The sequence below is a fragment of the Pezoporus occidentalis genome, unplaced genomic scaffold (assembly GCF_034315485.1).
Source record: "Pezoporus occidentalis ecotype Australia unplaced genomic scaffold, CSIRO_AGI_Poc_V1 ctg119, whole genome shotgun sequence".
Lineage (NCBI taxonomy): Eukaryota > Metazoa > Chordata > Aves > Psittaciformes > Psittacidae > Pezoporus > Pezoporus occidentalis.
The window spans coordinates 975427-997083 of NW_026912983.1; the positions used below are offsets into that span (position 1 = coordinate 975427).

General features: G+C 44.0%; 2 protein-coding genes across 10 annotated transcripts in view; one reads left to right on the plus strand and one right to left on the minus strand.

The window, feature by feature from the left end:
- Positions 1-5511, plus strand: part of PIK3CD (phosphatidylinositol-4,5-bisphosphate 3-kinase catalytic subunit delta) — a 40124-nt gene extending 34613 nt beyond the window's left edge. For 5 of the 6 annotated variants that reach the window (XM_062604350.1, XM_062604341.1, XM_062604370.1 and 2 more), the window contains exons 17-24: positions 266-444; positions 640-749; positions 1354-1432; positions 1663-1830; positions 2582-2705; positions 3986-4131; positions 4380-4512; positions 5048-5511. In XM_062604350.1, coding sequence (XP_062460334.1) covers positions 266-444; positions 640-749; positions 1354-1432; positions 1663-1830; positions 2582-2705; positions 3986-4131; positions 4380-4512; positions 5048-5185 — 1077 coding nt within the window. In that variant the 3' untranslated portion in view covers positions 5186-5511. Of the gene's footprint in view, positions 1-265; positions 445-639; positions 750-1353; positions 1433-1662; positions 1831-2581; positions 2706-3985; positions 4132-4379; positions 4513-5047 lie in introns of those variants that run through there. The other variant, XM_062604379.1, reaches the window with a different exon arrangement.
- Positions 5512-9453: 3942 nt separating this feature from the next.
- The window catches only part of CLSTN1 (calsyntenin 1), a 38000-nt gene continuing 25796 nt past the window's right edge, over positions 9454-21657 (minus strand). For 2 of the 4 annotated variants that reach the window (XM_062604392.1, XM_062604396.1), the window contains 9 exons: positions 19746-19796; positions 17862-18019; positions 17056-17204; positions 16329-16555; positions 15736-15906; positions 15037-15182; positions 13445-13580; positions 12612-12796; positions 9454-11966 (listed from right to left, as the gene is read on the minus strand). In XM_062604392.1, coding sequence (XP_062460376.1) covers positions 11772-11966; positions 12612-12796; positions 13445-13580; positions 15037-15182; positions 15736-15906; positions 16329-16555; positions 17056-17204; positions 17862-18019; positions 19746-19796 — 1418 coding nt within the window. In that variant the 3' untranslated portion in view covers positions 9454-11771. The remainder of the gene's footprint in view (positions 11967-12611; positions 12797-13444; positions 13581-15036; positions 15183-15735; positions 15907-16328; positions 16556-17055; positions 17205-17861; positions 18020-19745; positions 19797-21657) is intronic. The other 2 variants (XM_062604402.1, XM_062604409.1) reach the window with 1 other exon arrangement.

Here is a 21657-nt window from a genome sequence, read left to right on the forward strand (position 1 = left end):
GCTAGTCCTTTGGTGCTTGATAATGTCCGTTTTCCCTGGTGCAGTCATTGCCTTGCAATGCATTTATGCCCAGCAGAGTACTAATCAATCCATTATTGATTATGGACTATCAAGCAGATACTACTAAATCTGTTTTGTTGCAATGTGTGAAATTGCCCCAAGTTGAAGAGGAGGCAAGAGATAGACCCAAGGCTTGGATTTCACAATAGACTTCAATAGGTTTTAAGCTCTTTGTTACCCCTGTTCCTTCCCTCCCCTGTTTCAGGGAGAAGCCCTCAACAAGATGAAAGCTCTGAATGACTTTGTTAAAGCGAGTTCTCTGAAGGCCACCAAGCCTCAAACCAAGGAGATGATGCACGTGTGCATGAAGCAGGAAACTTACCTTGAAGCACTTTCCCACCTCCAGTCCCCCCTGAACCCCAACATTATCCTCGCTGAAGTGTGGTAAGGAAGTTACTGCATCCCTCCGCTTGCGCTGCAGGCTTTGTTCAGTACCAGGGCTGGGCTTCTTGTCACCCCAAGGTCCCCTTCTGTCATGGAAGGCCCCAGTCTGTGAGCATTTGCTGTTGCATTTGCAGCTTAGATGGCTGCTTGTTTAATAGACGGCAGCTCCAGTGGCGATGTTTCTGTTTGCTCTAGTGTGGATCAGTGCACCTTTATGGACTCCAAAATGAAGCCTTTATGGATTGTGTTTAATAATGAAGAGACAGGTGGAGGTGGAGTGGGAATTATTTTCAAAAATGGAGATGGTGAGTCTGTGTTCCTCATAGTCCCAACTATTTATTGGGGTGAGTGGGCCTAGCTGTGGGCCATTCCGATGTTGTGTAAATGAGGACCACCAACGTGGTTGAATGTCGGCAGTAAGCTGGGGAGATAAAAACTCCCCCGTACAGTTCATTTGCTGCCCTTCTCTTGGAGATTTTAGCCCAGCTGTAGCTGGATACCTTTGCACAGTAAAAGGAAACCTGATGTGGGACCTGAAAGAGCTGCTGCATTGCAAGCTGCGTAGGGCTGGAGCATCTGCTGCTCACTGTTGTGTCCAGACAGATGTTTTCTGAAGTGGTACGCTGACTATGGGAAGAGCTTTGGCAAAGTGAAGTAGTGTTTATCTGCATTAGTAGAATCATGTCTGAGTTACGACATCTAGAATGGTGCCTTTATGCTATTACTGCAGTAGTAGACATTGCTGGCTGCTGCTGTTCTTTCATAGCCAGACCTAGCAAGTGGCACATGCAGCAATCACACCTCCAGCAGCCTGCTTCAGGGGCAGAACAAGTGCCCCTTGCAAGAGCACAAGAGGAGGGGATAACAGGAGGTGCTCATGACCCTTTTATCCCTTGTAATGCTGCACAGATCTTCGACAGGACATGCTGACTCTGCAGATGATCCAGTTGATGGACATCCTGTGGAAGCAGGAGGGCCTGGATCTGAGGTGAGTGATGTGCACGCAGTTGTCCTACTGCAATTATATGTCATAGTGGTAAGGCCATTTGGTCTGCAAACTCTTTTGTCCCTGATGAGCCCGTTTAGTGTTCTGGGAGTAGCTAGTCAGGTTTTGTGTGAGGGGTAGAGGTGTAGGGCAGACAAGGGAAAGCTTATACAAGACAGCACAACCCCCTTCTGGGCAAGATTTCAGTGGAAGGGTTTCTTTCATCTCTGCAGGATGACCCCTTATGGCTGCCTCTCCACAGGAGACAAGACTGGGCTGATAGAAGTAGTCATGCAGTCAGACACCATCGCCAACATCCAGCTGAACAAGAGCAATATGGTGGCCACGGCAGCCTTCAACAAGGATGCACTGCTGAACTGGCTGAAATCCAAGAACCCGGGGTAGGTGGGCTTACCTTGCACTGCTTCCTTCCAGCTTGAGACACTTCCTGCTTTGCTCAGTTTTCTCCTTCAGTTATGCATATTTCCAAGCTGCCCTACACTATCCAGCTGCTGCACTGCCTGGCACATCAGAAGGCATTATGTATGAGCAGATATGGAGGCAATTGGGTTACTGTTTGCAAGCTGTTTTGGTCTTTGCTAACTTAAGGTAGAACTGTCCAGAGGCTGATCCAAATCCAAATGTTGAGCATGGCATTGACTATTTCTGGATAAAGTCACAGGATCAATGTGGTGGCAGCTGGAAAAGGGGCAGGAATAATGCCAAAACTGGGAGGTGAAAAAAACAAGCAGCACAAGAGCTGTGTAGCTTGGGGGTTTACTACACACAGAAGTAGGCAGTAGCAATACCTCAGTGCTATTCCCAGGTAAGAAGGCACCAACAGGAATCATTCTGGGAGCCCACTTTGTCTTTTGGATCTGTAGAGATCTAGAAGTGAGTTAACTGGGTTGAAACAAAACCATTTTCTGTTGAGGATTTGGATACAACCTTATCTGGACCCCTCCAATTAGACATTGCTACTGCAGCTTTTGTAAAGCAGGGATGGGAGCTCCGCCTCTGAGAGCCCTCTGGAAATTCAAACATGATTCCCAGGGCAGGTTTGCATGGGGGAAGCTGTAAAAACAGCGTTCCCAGGGCTGAAGCACTGGGGTTCAAAGTACAGCTCCTATTCAGCCTTTCTGTCCTCTTTAGCGATGCACTGGAACAAGCCATAGAGGAGTTCACTCTGTCCTGCGCTGGGTACTGCGTGGCAACCTACGTGCTGGGGATCGGTGATCGGCACAGCGACAACATCATGATCCGGGAGACGGGACAGGTATGGGGGCTGGATGCTGCTGTGGAAGTACTGGAAGAGGGGCAGGGATGCTACTTAGTAATGGACAGATAGATCCCAGTGCAATCCTAATGCTAAGGGAATACCTCACCTCCCAGCCGAGAGGCAGACTGGACAAATGTTCCCAGTAGAGGGTAAATACAGCTTTATAGTTTGGATTCCAGTTCTGTAAGCACTGCTGCCATCACCTGCTGCTGTGAACACCCACTCTGAAACTACACTGAGACCTGTGTGCAGATGCAGCCTCAAGCACTGCACTTTCCAGTCTGAAGACTCGGCTTCAGCTGAGTCACAAATTGCTTGTAGCTGCTAGGTAAGATCCTCAGTTACTTACCTGAGCTGATATAGTAGTCTTCCTCCTAGGAAAATACTACTTTGTTTTTTAAATGAATGCAAGTGATCAGCATGGTTTCAATTTCCCACTGACCCCTGCACTGAGTCCTTCTCTGTTCCACAAGAAGAGCCACCAGCTTGGATCTTCTTGTAGTTTGGAAGACAAAGGGCAAAACCAGGAAAAAGAAAAGGAGAACGCCTATTGTTAAAGGGACATGTACTAAACTGCATCACTGAGAGCTTGGTAAAGGGGGAAGTGTAAGCCATCTTTCTTGCTTAACTGGGAATTACACAAAGCCTAAAGGACTGCCTCTTCTCCCCATTCAAACGTGCTCGGCAGGGCAGTTCAGACTCACTTATTATCCACTTGGGGGAGCTGATGCCCTGCAGTGCTCAGCTTTGGGTTTTGTTACCTGGAGCATACAGCTGCTCCCCCAAATTGCCTTAATGTGCAGCGTTCTGCAGAGGATCCTCCTTCCCATCACTGCACTGGTGCTGCAATGGCTTCACTGTGCTTAGTATTTAAAGGATGAAAAGAGGGGAAGAAGCCTTAGGTGAGCAAGTGCTATTCTGTAGTAAGTTTGAAACTAGACATCTTTCCCAGCATGCTGTGCTGCCCATTTCAGTTCTTATTTTGCTTCTACTCGTGCCATGCTAAGGCTTTAGAAAACCCAGCCATCTCTTCACATATACCAAAGTATTGAAGAAATGAGTAGCTTTCCTGTCCTAGCCAACATCTAATTACACTAGAAAACAGCTTGGCAAGTAAATACTGCGTCTTTTCCCAAAGGAGTGCCATGGGAGAGGTCGTTTTTCTGCCTCCTCAAATCCCATGGTATCTCTTGAATACAGTAACTGAAGAGATCTCAACACTGATCAGCTAAACCAGACGCTATTCTGAAACCAGTTCTTTTCTTCCCTACTTATAGCTGTTCCACATTGATTTTGGTCACTTTTTGGGGAACTTCAAGACTAAATTTGGTATTAACAGAGAACGAGTTCCTTTCATCTTAACCTACGACTTCGTGCATGTCATCCAGCAAGGCAAAACTAACAACAATGAGAAGTTTGAGAGGTAAGTGGTAGCAGTTAAACTTCAGCTTTTAAAGCCCTCAGTTTTCAGGAATTTACTTCCACCCATTCTGTGTACCCCATAGCTGTCTGTACACATGAAAGGACATAAATTATTTACCCATTAGAGAGGGTGGAAGGGCTTGGCAGCCATCAGTGCAGACAGCAGGGCTCATTCTAACACAGTCTTTGCTTTATGAAATGGAGAGCTTGCAGTGTTCATCCCTTTCCCTCACCTTCCTTTCTGAACAGGTTCAGGGGTTATTGTGAAAAAGCCTACATGATTCTGAGGCGCCATGGGCTTCTCTTCCTGCACTTGTTTGCACTGATGAAAGCTGCTGGCCTGCCAGAACTCAGCTGCTCTAAAGACATTCAGTATCTAAAGGTAAGAGAAGCAGAGCCCCGGTTCAGTTAAAACTGAATACCTGATGCTGTAGCTCAGTGAGGAGCTCAGTGTGAAAGGAAACACTCTGAGAAGCAAATGAGCTCCAAAAATGGTGAGTAGACATCCACCATCCCTGTGCAGCACATCAGAAATGCCAGATACTGGCGCTGAGGACATAACCTCAGATCCTACAGCACAAAGGCAGCGGGTACCTTGTAGAACCAGCTTGCAGGGAAGGAGGCAGAGCTCTTTGGTTGGTTGTGTACCATTTTCTGTTCCCAGCTTGCCTCTTAAAATGATAACATCCTAGCTCTGGCCAGCTGAGACAGGAGCTCTGTACAATGTGCTAAGTGTAGGATGCATGTATTTATTTACCATGTTACTACAGCAACTATTAAAAACAATTAACAGCTACTCATTTCCTACACAGTGCTCCTTTCAATGGAGTAATTTCTTAGTGAGTAAGCGTTTTAGTAGTTAACTGTTCAGCTGCGCTTCCAGCGAGGCCACGCTGATTTCTGCCTCTTCCCTTCAGGATTCCCTAGCTCTTGGGAAAACAGACGAGGAGGCACTGAAGCACTTCAGACTAAAGTTTAACGAAGCCCTACGGGAGAGCTGGAAAACCAAAGTGAACTGGCTGGCACACAACGTGTCCAAAAACAACAGACAGTAGAGCAGCAGTGTCAGCCTGCACCCCTGCTCCAAGAGAATGTAATCCCTGCACTGAGGCCAGCAACTGCAGGCAGGTTTCTTAAAGACTGATGGATGTTGAAGATCCCAGACCTGTGCTCCCCAACATCAGCCATTGCTGCATGACTGAAAACGTGTTGGACTTTCACCAGCCACATCATCGTGTCTGCTGTAGGTCTTTGGGGAGAAGGGAGAAACATGAGGCAATAAAATCACTGCATACAGTGAAAGGTAGGTAGAGGTACTGTACACTTCAGAACTCATTAAGCTTCAAATACATCTTCTAATGGAGAGTTCAGGCACTTGTAACATCCTTCCACTGTGTTAATGTGTATATTTGTTTCCTAAAAAAATTAGCCAAGCACTGAGAATCTACTATCCCTGTGGCTCTTATTCTATAGCCCCTCTTCTCAGAGGCATTAACTTTCAGTGTACACCAAGGTAGGTCAGCTTAACTCATCTCTAATGCTGACTGGGAGCAATTGATTTATTCTGAGCTGTGACAGCGTAAAAATGTCCACCTTGTTGTATTACCTTCTCTCTGCTACAGAGGCCAAAGTGTTCTGAAACTGAACTGGAACTCACCTATTGCTGTCAAAAAGCTGATGCCACCAGCATAGGCTTGTGCTGGCCCAGGGGTTAGGTATTTTTGTTTGCTTTCCTATGTTGAGCCTCAGTTCCAGGGTTTCTGCACTGATTCTGGTTAAGATTGAATTATCAAATTGGAATGCAGTATTGGTTGCCACATGCACCTCCTGTTGGGGTACGCTAGAGCCAGTTTGCCATCTGGTTTCCCAGTAATACAGGCATGCAGGCACTGACCTACACCTCTAGGATCCCTGGGATGTAATGCTGTCATTCCAGTGTCAGCTGGACCAGATGCTACCACTCTCTTCCCAAGTTACTTGGCCAGTCTGCCCTCGTGTGTCAGGACAGAGGGTGCCAGATGAGTGGGTTTAACACTGAACACTTACAGAAAGTTCCATTGCAACAAATGTTCTCATCTTCTCACAAATGTATTCCCTATTCTTTCCACACTCTTCCTCCTTTCAACCACAGTTCACAACTCCTTTTATTAGACTGGCTCTGGGTTCATCCAGAGACCATCCTGTGCTGGTACCTAAATCAGGACAGGCCACCTACACCAGCCTCCTCCTGTTCTCACCACTGCCTCTGCCTCCTTCCCAAGCAGTCTGTCCCATCTCCCACAAGGTGCTGTAATCAATCATGCATTTCTACTCGTGTGTCATGTTTGTCTCCAGCTACTGTCCTCACCTGAGCAGTTCTGAGCGCTGGTGTCACGCAGGGACAGATGAAAGGAGCCACTGCTGCCTCACATGGGTACAGCAAGGGGCATCAAGCAGTCTGCAGCCTACAGGTCATGGTGGAAGACAGGTGGAGTAGCTGGTTAGTACCTGCTTCCTTCAGCAGCACCTGGGGGGCTTCCTTCCTTCCCTTCCCCAATTTCCCCAACATCAGGTTCCAATGGAGGTGCTCCATTGCTCTCTTTTAAGGAACAGTCTCATTTTCAGGGAAAGCTGAAGCCTCTGTTGTATTTGTACTCCCTTAACCAGGCTGAGCAATTTCCTATTACTCACACAACTGTTTAACTCTTATATAGGGAAAAAAACCACCAGGCACCTCAGAGCCTGTTTCTCAAGTGCCAAGAGGTGCACGTACTGTCTAATGATGGACTGACTACTCCCTCCTGTAAATCTAGCTTCATGTCTGGCTTAAAAGTCCCATAATACCAGCAGGTTTAGGACAGAGACTGAACAGGTCTGTTCCCTGCTCTGGAAGAAATCTGATTTGATGGTGTTTCTGCATCCAGCACACAGCTGTATCTCATTCCTGACTTTCAGCTCTTTATAATACTTCAAATTAGGTACCCCTGTACTGTAAAATACAAGGTCAAGTACCTGAGCTGTGCAGCTGATGAAGAGCAAGTGAACACTGCCTTAAAGTAACTTCTACCTTAAGTAGAAACAAATAGTAGTAATGCTAGATTTGGTCAGTGAATGGAATATGAAACACCTTTAACAAACCCTGCCCTCATTACCTTTATGTACAGGTACCAGCAGATTCCCACAGTGCTATTTAAATCCTGATTTCAATTGCTTACAGTTTCTTTCCATAACAAACTACTGCTACGCAGTGCATTCTGTACTGGTTTGTATATAGTAGTATAAACCAGGCTGCACCTCAAAGCACCCCTTACACACAGCTCATTTTAACTCTCTAACCCTTGGAGCTCCTGTTTTTCTACACCTTTCAAATGATGCCATTTGTCACAGGGATGTGGCCAGGACATCACAAACCCTTCCAAGTGATCCAAGTTACTTACAGCCACATTCTGTAACAGTTCTTAGCATACTGTTTAACAGTAAGTACTGAGGTATGGCTGCAGTAAGTAATTGGGTTTGCTGCACTTGTGTTTCAGACCCCACTTTGTTAGCTAGAACTGAGGTAGCTTCACATCGCCCTGTGACTATACATTTGAGCCTAACACTAGGGAAACAGCAGTGGGTAAATGTGTACCAACTGTCTGGCAGGAAACACAGCATTTACATACAAGTACATAGTACGAAACTGAACTGGCAACAAATTGTGAGAGGAAACTATCAGATCTACTATTTGTTTGTAGCTGTTTTCAAGTAGTATCATTTTCTTTACCTGTGCCAGATTATACAGGCTCAGAGGGTGCTAGGTGATAGAAATTGAATTAGGAGTAGGAAGATGCTTCTACCTCTTAAAGACAATCCATTATCAAATGCAGAAGTTTCCATCCATCCAACAGAGGCTGGTGCTGTTGTGCACACTGGGCTTTTTAAAAGCCAGGTTTGTGGAGACCCAAACTTAACGGAATAGATAGAAAATTACAATTTGCCACAATTATGGAATAAAGGCAGGTTTGTGGGACCCTCCTGAAATACTAAATAGGAAATGGAAAAAGGAAAAAACAAGCCCAAACACTCAGCCCTAACAGGGGTTTGGATACTAGAAAATACTGCAGTGTTTAGAGCTGTTGCCATCCTGAGCAGCGAGAGAACAGCACAGCACCTGCCTGAATCACTGCTGCCTCAGCAGGGAGGTGACCTCCTCGTGTTCCCCCGTGGGGGGGTGTGCCCAGACTCTCTGCTTGCAGACTTCTGTCACCACACAACTTTGCTCCGTCTTAGAGAATATGTAAGTAAGTATTGCCATTTCCTTCCTTACTAACCTGATTTACAGAGCAAGTAGCATGCAAGCTGGGATGCACTGAAACCACAACCACCTCATCCGTGGTTGGTAGATGCTTGTGGAAGGGAAGACACAATTGCATGAATGTAGCAACCTAAGAGAATTGCTTCTACGAATGAGTACAAGGCTCCTGCCTGTGGCAGTGCAGCAAGGCAGTCCCAGCCAGCAGGCTCCTTGGTTATGCTTGGTACAGCTGCTGTTTTGGTCCTGTTTCCAGCCACCTCAGGCCCTTGCATAGTTCTACAGCGGTACAAAGCAGCAGTGGCTCTTGGCATCCGTCCTTCCAGTTTAGAAGTGCAATAAACCAACGTTCTAGCAGTGTAAATGGCAAAACCTGAGCAATTCCAAAGGTGTTTCTCAATCCAGCACAGTTTTACAGAGGGTACTCAGTCTAGAAAAGGGACTTACCTGCAAGAAGTGACCACAGGGTGAGCTGTCAGGAGGCCCTTCCTCATCCTCCACTGGAGCAGCTCCTGCCCGACGCGCTGATGGCTACGCTGGGTCAGCAGAGAGCCTCTGACTCCAAAGGTACAAAGCAGCAGCTCCCCTGATAGTTGAATTGTACTGAGGATTAAAAACTTCACTCACTTTCCAAACTGGGACATTTCACTATAAATAAGTAGCTTCTGGTTTTATAAACCTGCTCCCGAGGACCCCCTTTCCAGTTCTATTTATTTAGAGATGGTTCCGTGTTATTTTTGTTAACTCTGTAAGAAATGATTGTGCTCATTCTGTTGCCTTTGACAAAAAGAAGTATTTTTTTAAGCCAACCTGTGGTTCTGTCAAAGAGAAAGTTTACACGTTCAGCCTTCAGTTGCTTTAGGTACATGTTTTGTAAGACAAGAAATAAAAGAGATGATTGATAAATTGTACACACGTGGCCAAAGTCTTTCTATGCTTGAGAGCTCAACACGAAACTCTTTTACTGCCACCAGGGAAGCAAATTACCACACATTTGATGTGACTTGATACAGCTTTGTGCCATTCAACGAGAAATAACTGCAAACAACCTTCAGAACCAGAAATTTATTGTAGCTTATAGACTTTCCAAACTGACCTGTTACCAATATACACATCTGAAAAGTTATACCCACAGTGGCTACAAACTGCATCAGGACGTTTACAACCTTTCAGCATTACCATTAAGTCGTGATCAGTTTTGGTCTAAAATACAGCAGCTACAGCAACAGTATATGGAAGGATAAGTCTTCTACACATTAACACAGGACAACTGTCAGACATAAGTTAAAAGTTTCCCAGGTTACTTCAAACTAGCAGTTATTTACCACGGAAGGAGTCAAAACCGTTTCCCCATTTTAGAAATCTAAAATTTTACATTAAAAAAACCCAAACAAAACAAAACCAACCCCTAAACCCAGTAAGCTCCTGGTGTGGGTTCATCCTCCCTGCTTCCAGGTCCACCTACTATCGGAAAAGGCACTCCGCAGTCAAGCGTTACCCCAGCTAAAACCTGCCGGCAGATCCCATCGCACAGCGCCAGGTGAGAGTAGGTCTGCTCTGAACATCCAAACTGTGGATCTGGATCCGTTATTACAACCCTCTGTACCCCACCCCTTGGCTTCTTGCTGCTCCTCCAGCACAATGAAAGGCCCTGCCTGGCCTGCTGAGACACACACGGGCTGTGCACCACGGACAAAGGCAGACTACAGACAAGAGCAAGAACTGGAATGTTGCTTACCGTGCTGAGGAGCGAGTGGAGTCCTAGTCCCCTGTCACAAGCAAAACAAGTTACTCTTTTTAATCCACCTCCAAATGTAAAACTCACATAAGCAGATATTTGTTATTCAAGGCTCTGCGTAAGACCTAATCAAGTTAAAGAAACAAGCCCTGCCTTGCAAAAACCACCAGCACTCTCCACCATGGGGCCACAACCTCCTTTTCGTACCTTTCAGCTATTCAGAAAAGTCCTTTGCAATTCCAAGTTCGAACTTTGATCGGAAATAACCAAAATCATCTGCACTTGGAATAGTATTACCATGATTCCCAAGGTTTTCTGGTTGGATAATTTATGCTATAGTTTTTCACCAGCAGGAAAACACAATTACTAAGTGTAAACAAAGGCTTAACACACCAACAGTCCCAGTTACTGTACAAGGGCCTACAGGGAATGAGCAGGAGTGTGTTTCATCAACTGGTATCAGCTATGCCCCAAAGCAGGCAGCTGAGCAGGCAGCCAGCCAGCACGCCGAGCTGTGCAGACACAGCCACGGTGCACAGGTCTCACGCTTCCCACCTTCAGGTGCCAACATATCCACAACTAAACAACTAACCTCCCTGCCCACAGTACAAGCAGACCATCTCGGTACTGCAGGCAGCCTCACTGTAACCACAGCAACCACACGCTGCTTTGCCCACCATCCAAGTAGTGTTTTTACCCCAATAACTTAAACACCCTCGTGCCAAGAGTTAACTGGAGAAGAAAAGAAAAACCAAAGTGTATTGCACAGGGCAGCTGAACCTCTGCAGAGGATGCCGAAGCCTTTACAGTTCCTCACCAGCTTCTGTTCCCTCTGCAAAAATAAAGGAGATTAAAGAAAAGGAAAGAAGAACTAAAGAAAGACCAGAGCGGGGCATGAGCGAACATGGCAGTCAAGGCCAATGACACTGTGTTACTGAAACATCTACACTAGGTCACGGTGCCCGTGCTCCTGCTGCAGTAGTACAAGACTTGTAATATTTCATGCTGCATGATTGCTTTACTTGAGCATGTTTGAAACCCCAAATCCCTGTTTTCACTACCACAAATGACATAATTACATAATTCCAAGATATTTACAAAATATTAAAAAGTCTGTTAATCTTCTTCATATTATCCTCATTCTGCCACTTTACACATGCACTAATTTGGGGGGAAAGAAAACAAATCAACAGGCTGAACGGAGCAGCTTTACCCTTTGTCGACAAGCAATCTTTGCATCGTTCAGAAAGAGAAAATAAGGAAACAAAGCCAAGTTCGTTTCACTGAGCAAAAAAAACAGTTCAGAAATTCATGTGCAATGGCTACAGACCTGTCGAGTCAGCCAGCTGAGATGACATGAAGAGAAAAGTGCAAGGTGGTTCCTCACATAGCGGAAAAACAAATCCAGTCACTGAGGCATGGCTGAAGGAGGAGAGGGGCTAACTACAGCTCTAGGAACAGCATCAGGAACTAGCTGACAGAACACAAACACGGGGATGTGTGGGGCTCGAATCTACTGGCCAGAATGAATTCTGTTTTGTTTAAACACCATGAATCCTTGGTAACAATGGAGTGTGTTACAGTGGAGTCTTCTAGAGCAGAAACATAAAGACAAAGGGAACAGCTAGAATCAGTAACTGAGGGTAGAGTCATCCCATTCCAGCTGTTGCTGTCTATTAACATTCTGTTGGTCCTCCTCCTGCTCTCCCTCTTCCTCCTCGCTGCTTTCAGACTCTGCACTAGTGATGTCATCTTCTTCTCCATCTTCACTTTCTTCTTCCTCTTCCTCCTCCTCCTCTTCACTGCTGTGTTGATCCTCATAAGTCTGTTAAGACAGAAATTACTTGTTGATTTCATGGCTAGAATTCTTTTTATTCTTCTGAACTCAGGCACAAGGCACCATATTAGAAAAGAGCTGCTACAGATTCATTACTGGGTTTAGAGTTCAGCAGCAATTAGAGGCAATCAGGAAAGAAAAAGGAAGTAGAGCTCTTTACAACAGCTTTGTAACACTGCTATCAACCCTGTCACACTGAACAAACTAATTCTGAAGTGCAAGCCAGTCGTTCAAACGCTAATGGAAAAGATCTTCCAGTAGGGTCACACACTGAGCAGAGGCTGCACATCTTGTTCCTGATCGTCTCAATTCAGATACCAACCACACCAAAACATCATAAACACGGATGTTTCAACAATAAAGCCTTGCAGCTGAAGAAAAGCAGAGTGTGGTTAATGCAGCACAATGAACACCAGAGTTGGACACTGGCCTGTAAACCCAATTTAGGCATCATGAAGCTGTAACCCCTGCAAGATCCCAAACACTGCTCCTGGCATTTATCACTTCATTAAAAACTCACAGCTCGTGTCTCTACTCTGGGTTCAGCGCTTGGTTTCGCTCCACTGTGTCCATCACACCCAATACAGCTGCAAAAGACCATTTTTTTGTTAGGGGCTGAGGCACCAGTGTTACCTCCATGGGGTTCACAGTGATGGTCAAAGCAGAGTCATCCCAGTCCATCTCGTTCTCCTTTCCAGTGTCCTGGTCACGCATCGTTCTCTGATGTGCAGCTCGGATTCGGAACACTCCCAGAATAATCATGAAAACCAGGAAGCTGACACAAACTACAATCACAACAGTGGCTGTGCTTGGAACGACTGCAACAAGAAAATAAAAGGAGTTTCTTAGCTGATGTCGATAAGTAACTCTTACACAATGCTAGTAACTAGTCCTCTGCTCCTGCAAGAGGGAAATGGCATTATACAGACAGATGTAGCTGCACAGAGGCAGTTTGGCTGAGGCCTCTTAAAAAGGCAGCTGGAGCCTTAAGAACTAAAACCTAGTTCCTTAAGTATAATGACATCAATCTGAAGGACTGACAACACATGGAAAGCAGATGCCACCACACACACACAGACTCCTCTCTAAAGTGCCTGGTTTTCTTCCTCTCATATCCCATACCCATGCCAAATTAACATAATTAAGCCAGAAAGGACAGATACCATCAAGGGAATAGCACTGCATGTCTTTGCTCATGCTATGCAGAACAAATACTGCTGCAGGTCTTACAGTGCCCTCGAGACTGGTACACCTCCCATCTGCCAAGGAAGAGACTGTATTTCACAGACCTCTACTAATCCCTTCCCTACCTGGGCAAGGGCAGAACACGACTGAGTAGCTGCTTAGACTATTACTGCAGCACAGTGGGTTAAACTCTGGGTAAACACCTCTCTGCAGCCAGAAGCCTCTGTACCATTTTAACACCAGAAAACCACAGCTGAACTGCAGAGACTGAGAATTCTTACCTGAAAATGGGTGAGGATTAGCCAGGTTGTGACCAGAGAGATCAACAAACGTGTGGTGCACCGGGTGCACGAACTGCGGCTGTGCAGCTATGTGATTGGCGTGCTCAACCGGGTTAGCGGTGTGGATGACGTTCACCTAGGAACAGGAAGAAAACATCAAGCTCCAGAAATGCAGCAGTTACTTCTGAAGAGAGAACAAATATATAGAATATATTTAATATAAATAAATATCTCTTTCCCAGAGCAGGCATCCAATTCTCCTTCAACACAACAACGCCTTGTCTCAGGGGACAACCATCCCTAGCAGCAGCTCCTCATGTTACAATTCCTTGTCACAAACCCCTCCAGTTTCACAGCTCTCAAATCTGTTTTATGCACAGACACCAGTACTTCAGCATAAAACACATAAAGCCATTTTATAATCAAACTTGATAGCCAGCCATTTTTATCCTGAACTACGAGCATCTAGAAAGATCTGTAACATGCTGATTACATTTTCTTCACTCCCATCTTATTTGCTGTGTATCTTCCACTAACATCAAAGAAAATACCCTTACTAGAGTCAAAGGGTTGAGAAGAATAAAACCATTCTTTCCAGTTTAACCCACACTGGCTTTTAGGAACAACTGCAAGCTCATCCTATGCACCACACATTTCACATTTCCTTTCCAAACAAGCAGAGCTAAATATACCCTCCTGCAGTGGAACGCTGTGATACCGGGTACCTGACCAGCTGCACAACAGGAAGAGAGCATTTACTACAGGACAAGGAAAGCATTTGCAGCTCAACAGTTTGCTAAGATCCCAACTTGAGCTTGCAGAATTTCCTCAGGAAACAGACCCACGTTACTTAACACAAAGATTTCCATTCTGCAGCACAGGAGGCTCCCCAGCACACCACAACCACCCAGCCAGCAGTAAATACTATTAGCTTCACTGCCATCCCTTCGGTCAGCCTTAAGGTGTAGAAATTCAAGGTCAGAGCTGAAAGATGCAGAGATCTGTGACAGTTCCTCTCCATATAAGTAACTTTATGTTCCAGCACCTGACATTTTGGTGCCCTTTATGTTATCTTCCGCTGGACTTCAATACATTTCATATAAGCATATTAAGTAACAATTAGCCTGTACTTTACCGCACAGGAAATGCAATATTAGCCTGTGTCCTTACATAAACCCTTACTATCAGTAATTTAAGCATCCCACAGGCTAAACAGTGAAGGGCCTAGCAATTCCATTTGCAGAATCCCAGAAGTTACACATGAAGGCCACACAAGTCTCTGATAGCACCACTCTTACTCTGCTTGCTAGTTCTTTGCTAAATTAATACCCTGTGTTTCCTTTTCACCTTCACACTTCCATTAGCCATACCAGCCAAACCCCTGTTTAGGCAGCCTTATTTAAGGCTGAAATGTAGGATTAAGAACATGGTTATATTTAAGATGCAGCCTGAAATGCAATCATTGGTTAATATTTATTTACAGGGCAATAATCCAAGTCAATGACTGATCAATTATCCACCAGTTGAGGCAGCAACTTCCCTCGTAGCCATCCACACTCTACAACTTCTCAGTGATCACTTAGCTCACGTACCTCCACTTTAAACTCGTTGCTGACGTAGCGACCATTAAGCTCAGAACACACTAACTTGAACTTTCTGTCGAAGAGGGAAGCAGTGTGCCAGTTCCTGTAGTGTATCAAGTGCAAAACTTCTTCATAACTAGCCATAGTATCAACCCCTGTGGAGAGACATGAACAAGTACAAGTTACTTTGCAAAGGACGAGCACAACATCATACACTCCACAAACATTACTCCCTTTCTTTAAGTAAGTTTTCTTGGCTGGCATGTATGTCAGCTCCACTGGAATCCTATGGATTGATTCTGGGATAAAATCCTAGACCTACTTAGACTTCGAAGGGATTTTGGGAGCCTTTCTTTTGAGTACATCAGCATATTCTGAATATAAAATAGAAAGGAATAATGCATGCTCCTAAGCACTGGACTATTTGTGCAAGGAAAAGGCATTTTCTGGGGCCAAATGCACATCATTTCTACAGTCCAGAGATAACCTGCAGTTTGGGACATGAGAGAAGAACACAATGGAGGGTCTAGAATTACATATTTTCTAGAATCTAGCTTTCCACAAAATAGTTATAACACATCTGAGCTTGAAAGTGGTCAAAACCAAAGTATTTTGAGTAAGGTGTTATAAATCATCTCTAGCACATTGTTCCCATTATCACTGTCTTCAGACCCTTCAGAGAAACAGACCAGAAGCAGTAACCCTTACCTGTGATTATCATGCCCAGGTTGGAACTACTCATCTCGATGCCCTTCTGCTGTAACCGTGTCATATCAATCTCCAGGCTTTCCTGTTCCTGATTCAGCTCTTCTCCTAGCACTGTCACCTCACACGTATCCAGGTTATGCATGATCTCTTCAGATACCAACGACTCTTGTACTGAAAAGCAGAGAAAAGGACAGAGGTAAGAGAAACAAAAGGTGAAGTAGAGAAGAGCCCAGGGGCTATCAAAACTCAATCCTCCTTCCAGAACAAATATTAAGATCTGAGCCTCAAGTTAGGAGAGCACGTATTTATTAAATAGTGATTTAAAAAATGATACCAAATACAAAGATACATATATAAATACAAGATATTTACATGAAGATAGTGGCCTGGGCTTACTACTATTTCCAGGAAGACTTTTGTCAGCCCAGAGCAGAGCACCTAAACCTTCTCACAAGAGACCTAGAGCTTCTTTTCCCCTACTAGACTCTGTATTAAAAGAGAAACCCATGCCTCTTTGCAAGTGGAAGATCCCCCAACATGATCACTGAATGGAGTGAGAGCAGGCAACAGTCCTAAGCAGAAAAGGATGTTACCTGTAGGATCTTCATCTCCATCTCCCTCTGGCTCCACCTCCCGTGTAATGGTGCTTATTATGCGAAGCTCAGGAAAGAGGGCAACACCTTCGGAGCTCTCAAACTCTGAAGCAGAGCGGGCAAAATGGTTGATGCCACTAAGGCTGATTTTCGGTTCCTCTGGTTGCAAGACCATTACATATCCCTCCACAGAAGGAATGGAGACACAGGCATCTTCATTGAAACATCTATGAGACAGAGCAGCAGTTTCGCACAGTTAAGGAGGCTATTTCAGAGGGAGGCACAATTATGCAGGGTAATTGCTTTATGAATTTTTGAAGAGCTCTGTCTCAGACCCAAGAGTCTGAGATAAATTCATCAACTGTGTTGGAAAGCAGGAATTCCCCACCAAGGGAGCAATCTTTCAATTACCTTTTACTTACAGTTAATGTTTGGCCCATTTTCTAATGCTGTGACTAAGAGCCACAGATAATACCTTTGATGAAGACTCTGATACTGGAGGCATACTCACAGCATACCATTGCTTAAGTTCCTCCTTCTCTTACACACTCCTTACTACATTCTCAGGAAGAAAACAAGGGTGCTGGTGCAGAAAACATTTGTTGTATCCAAATGTGTGATAGTTACACACAAGACTCCCTTACTTATCTCAACGGAGATACACCACCATCGTTCAGGCTTCAGTTATCACTGTACAGTGACACGTTATTTCAGCACTAGGACATACTTGACAACACTGGTGATTTTAAGCCTCCGAATCCCAGGTGTTGGGAACTGTCGGGAATTCAGGTAGGAAATGTGCTGCATGGCCTTGTCAACTCTGTCAATGTCTTCCCCTTCCACAGTCAGCGTTGACTGACTCGGGTTCATGTGGATCTGAAGTAACAGAGAAAGCATCAAAGAGAATGCCCCAACAGCAGCACAATCTAACAATTAAAAGTGGAAAGTTCAGCACTGCTTAGCCTGGCAAACACTAGGATAATTACACCTATATTCAAAGCAGTAAGGCCATTACTTACTGGCCCTGCACTAGAGTTTAACCTCCCTATTCACTTCCTTATTTCAGTGGAATATATTTAGTGCTTCATTCTTTAATATCTAGACACTTAGCAGAGTTCTGACGTGGAGATTATAGTAATATGTAGAGAGACAGCTAATATAAAGGAGAAATTCAGCTCTGTTCGCACATCCTTGCTACCAAAAAAGGCATGCAAGGTAAGTCTCATTCTTAACAAGCAGCTTAGTAGAATATCTTTTATTAGTCAAACTGGTATAGCTGCTGAAACAGAGAGGCTTACAAATATGGATTTTCTCTCCAAGATTTGAAGAGAACACAGTAACTTCCGTCTTTAAACTCCACTAAGACCATGTCTATACAAGAAAGATTTCCTAGTTTTCATGTGATTTTACTGCAGAATGTCACAATGGATTAACTTGTTTTCTTTGGGACACCCCTACCAGCTCTGCCAGCAAAACTCCTAACTATTACCAGCAAAGCAACACACACACTCCCTTATTCACATGCAATTTTACCTTCACGCCTTTGCCAACACCATCAGCCATCTGCAAATCCAGTCCCTCCTTGCACGTGTACAGGCAATCAATCACCTTCTTGTTCTCCAGTTTACCAGAACGGATCATCAGACCTGCCAGGTTGCCTCGGAAAAACTGAGCCATGCGGAGTTCACCACCTTCAGAGAGGGAGGAAGGGAGGAAAAATCCTTACATGGTTTGATTCTTTCAGTTTCTTCTTTTGCAATACAACAAAAACGCCTTCTGGCACCACAGAAGCATTATACACATGCAGGTTAGTTTTTATCCATACTGGGTGTTAACCTTGTGATTATGTTCAAGCATAAAGAAAGAATTCAACAGTTCCCCATGCATATGGCCTTCAAAACACGTGGGGCCATCTCGAACTGTGAAACTCAGGCTCGTATTTCTGTAACAAACACTTCAAACGACATCGCCCGTACAGCGAGGTGGTGTTCTTCAGAAAGGACAGACAACCAATGAGATGGACCACGAAACCTGGATCTTCACGTTGAGGTAATGCTTCCTGCTACTTGGTTCTCTACAAGAAGGGCAATCCCATCGGGATAAAAAACAAGAGCATCCTTCCTCTAGATGTTATCTACATCTAAACTGACCAACACAGACTCTTTAGACTCGAAGGATAGAAATACACTTCACAAAGTGATTCAGCTCATTCTCAAAAAGGTGTCTAAGAGTTCACTGCTCCCCAGTAAAGGTGCCACCTTCTCTCTATGGACTAAAGCAAGCAGTCTAAGCTCAGGCAACTCATTTTTAGGTATTTAAGTCTAAATGAGCTACAACTCAATAAGCTCCTCACTGCTTAGACTTTTTGAGGATGACATCCCAATGGCCACTGAGTCCATCCTGCTAAACAACGGGGGCCACGGAACACCACCCAGGAACTGGATTTCAAGGTCATCACTTGCTAAGCTACCAGAGTTTCAGAAAGATGTCTGAGCTCCTTTTAAGATTCTAAGTGATAGAAGATCCCTGGCACAATTCAATACAATTTTCAGCAGTGAACTGTGCTGTTACAAATGATGTTTTTTCCAGTTTAGATTTACAGAGCTCCAGCTTCTGTTGCCTCCTTGTCAAATTAAAACGTGATGCACAGCCAGAAACCTGTTCTCAGCTACATCTGGACCATTCAACTTCACAGAACAAGTAGGATTTCAAATACACTTTGAGAAACACACACTCATTTTAAGTGTCTGAACACAAGGCACAAAATCCACTGAGCTATCAGTAAAACCTTCCAAGAAAACACAGTTCTGCAGCCAACCTGAAACACCTGGGAGCCAAAGCTTTTATGCCCATTCACTGTCATTAGAACTTTGTATCAATTTATTATCAAATGAGTATCCACTTTAAATTCTAGGTCTTTGAGTTATACAAGAGCAACCTGATCTAAATATGAAATTGGTATTGCTCTAAGTGGGGAGCAGTTACCTGACTTCCACAGGGTTTTCCCAACCTACTGAATAATTCTATGATCACACATACCTACACGTATCTGTATCTATATCTATAACAGGATGAGGTGCAGATATGTTTTAACAGAACTGCCTGAAAGACATTATAGCTGCTATTTTACATCACTGACTTCTTTTTACACCACTTCACTGCAATCACAGTGGTCGCAGATTTGTACATGGATGTGCATTTGGGTGCAACCAAAAAAACAACCAAAACAATAAAAAGAAAGCAAAAAAAAAATAAAATCAGCTGATGAAGCTCTGGAAATAGAAGCACGATGAAGAAACAAGCCTAGGAGAGGATTATGTGAAGGTCAATGGCCCAAATGCAATGCCTGCATTTCATGCTGTGTGCGAGATGAAGCTTAAAAATGAAACAAAACAGTAGGGAAAAAACTCCAGCAACCTGCAGAGGTCTCAGGCACAGTTTCATTGTCATTTTCATTTCCTGTATATTCTGTAGAAAAGCAAGACAAAGAATAGGACAACAGGGAAAAGTCCAAGTAGTTACAATTCGGCAAACTCTCTTATCACACAAATACAAAGCAGCACTTCCCTCCCCAAAGCCTGCTCATACTTGACCCAGCTTCTCAAGGATTACAAGCTGTTTGCAACACGAATAGTAATGCATCTTCCCTGCGTTGCAGCTATGTCGTTACAAGACCATAACATTCATGACAAGACAACCTGAAGAGCCCCATACACAAGCTGCAGGGAAGCAGTCCCATTGGAGAACACTTTACCCACAGATGCCCAATCTCACACAAGCCACTATCAGTGATGAGACAGAGGCCGATCAACTGGCTCAATTGATTTCCTTCTCTCCCAGCTACTAAAGGGGAATGTAAGGTGAAATCCTGCCTGTAATCAGCAAATCACCACAAGGTATTAAATGCTGATCAAAACCAGCCATTACCAACACAGAATTTTTATCATAATAATAGTACTACCGGTATTAAGCAGTCAATTTGTCAGATGGAAGCGTCTCAGGGGAGAAACACAAAGTGGAAAACAGCTTTTAATCTTTTAAAAGAAATGTCAAAAGAACTTTTTCAAAAGCATAAAATCTCTCTCCTTAGAGGTGAGCTGTGTTTGTAACTTAGAGCAGCCCGAGCTATTTTCAGATCTTGGTAAGACAAAGACAATGGCCTTAAGCAGTAACTTCACTCCTTTGGCCTTCTTTTCCCTACCCCTTTGCGTTCTAACCCCTAAAAATCAGGTTTTTAGTGGAATTTTTAAAAGATAGCACCTCAAGTTCTTGTATTCCAGAATTTTAATGCTCCTACTTCAGTCTGCTGTCATTAAAGAGAAAATTCATGTCAGCAGAAATTAAAGAATCATACAATTGTGCCAATATGAAAGCACAGGGTTTAAAGTAAATGTATATGCCTTTGTTAGGGCGCAGAACATACATGGAAGCCATTACACAATCCACACACTTAGCTGGAACAGAGATTCCAAGCTCCAGTTTCTTGAAAACCAGCCACTATAGCTTCCCTTTGAGTTAGAAGAGAGAGTTGGAAAGTCACAAACAGAATGAGATGAATGATGGGGAAAATAACTGACTCAGAGGAAGGGACAACAGAACGAGTTTAGCACCAAGATAACATTAATACTGGAAGACAGTGAACTCGTCACAAAACAGTAAATTTGATGGAGAGCTTATTTTGGTAATTTAACCTTCATTCACTCTTGAAAGGCTTAAAAGTCTTAAAAGAGAAAACAGACATAATACTGAAGACTTAATTAAAGTATCTCAAAAGCTTTCCATTTCTCATTCATTCACAAGCTACTTCTATGAATTACTGCAGACTGCAACTACAGCCTGTATTCTGAACTACAGTAAATCATGAATGATTTAACACTGCTTTATCTCTGACCAAAAAGATCAGCTTTATACCAGCTAGGGTGTAATTTAATCAGTAAGCAAACACTTCACTTCAGGACTGTGACACAAGACCTTTGTTACAAAGATCTCTGATAATCAGCATCCAAGTTCAGATGCATTCTCCTCCTTTTTTTCAAGCTTTGAAGAGTAGGTTTCACAAGGATCAGGGCACATGAATCGGCATTCTACAGTCTGCAGAATATTGTGTTTTAAGCTATAGTCTGCATACAATAAAGCAGATGCTTTCTATGTTTGTTTTTATAAGCAGAAATGGCAAAATATCCAAGAGACAGCATCACTGTGCTGCTTGGCTGAATTGTCTGCAGGTCATGCCTCCATTTACAAGAACACTTTCCACCGTATGTTTTTCAACCTACTTGAAATCAAGTGTTCTGCTTAGTAATCTGAAGTATTGTGATATACTTTTACA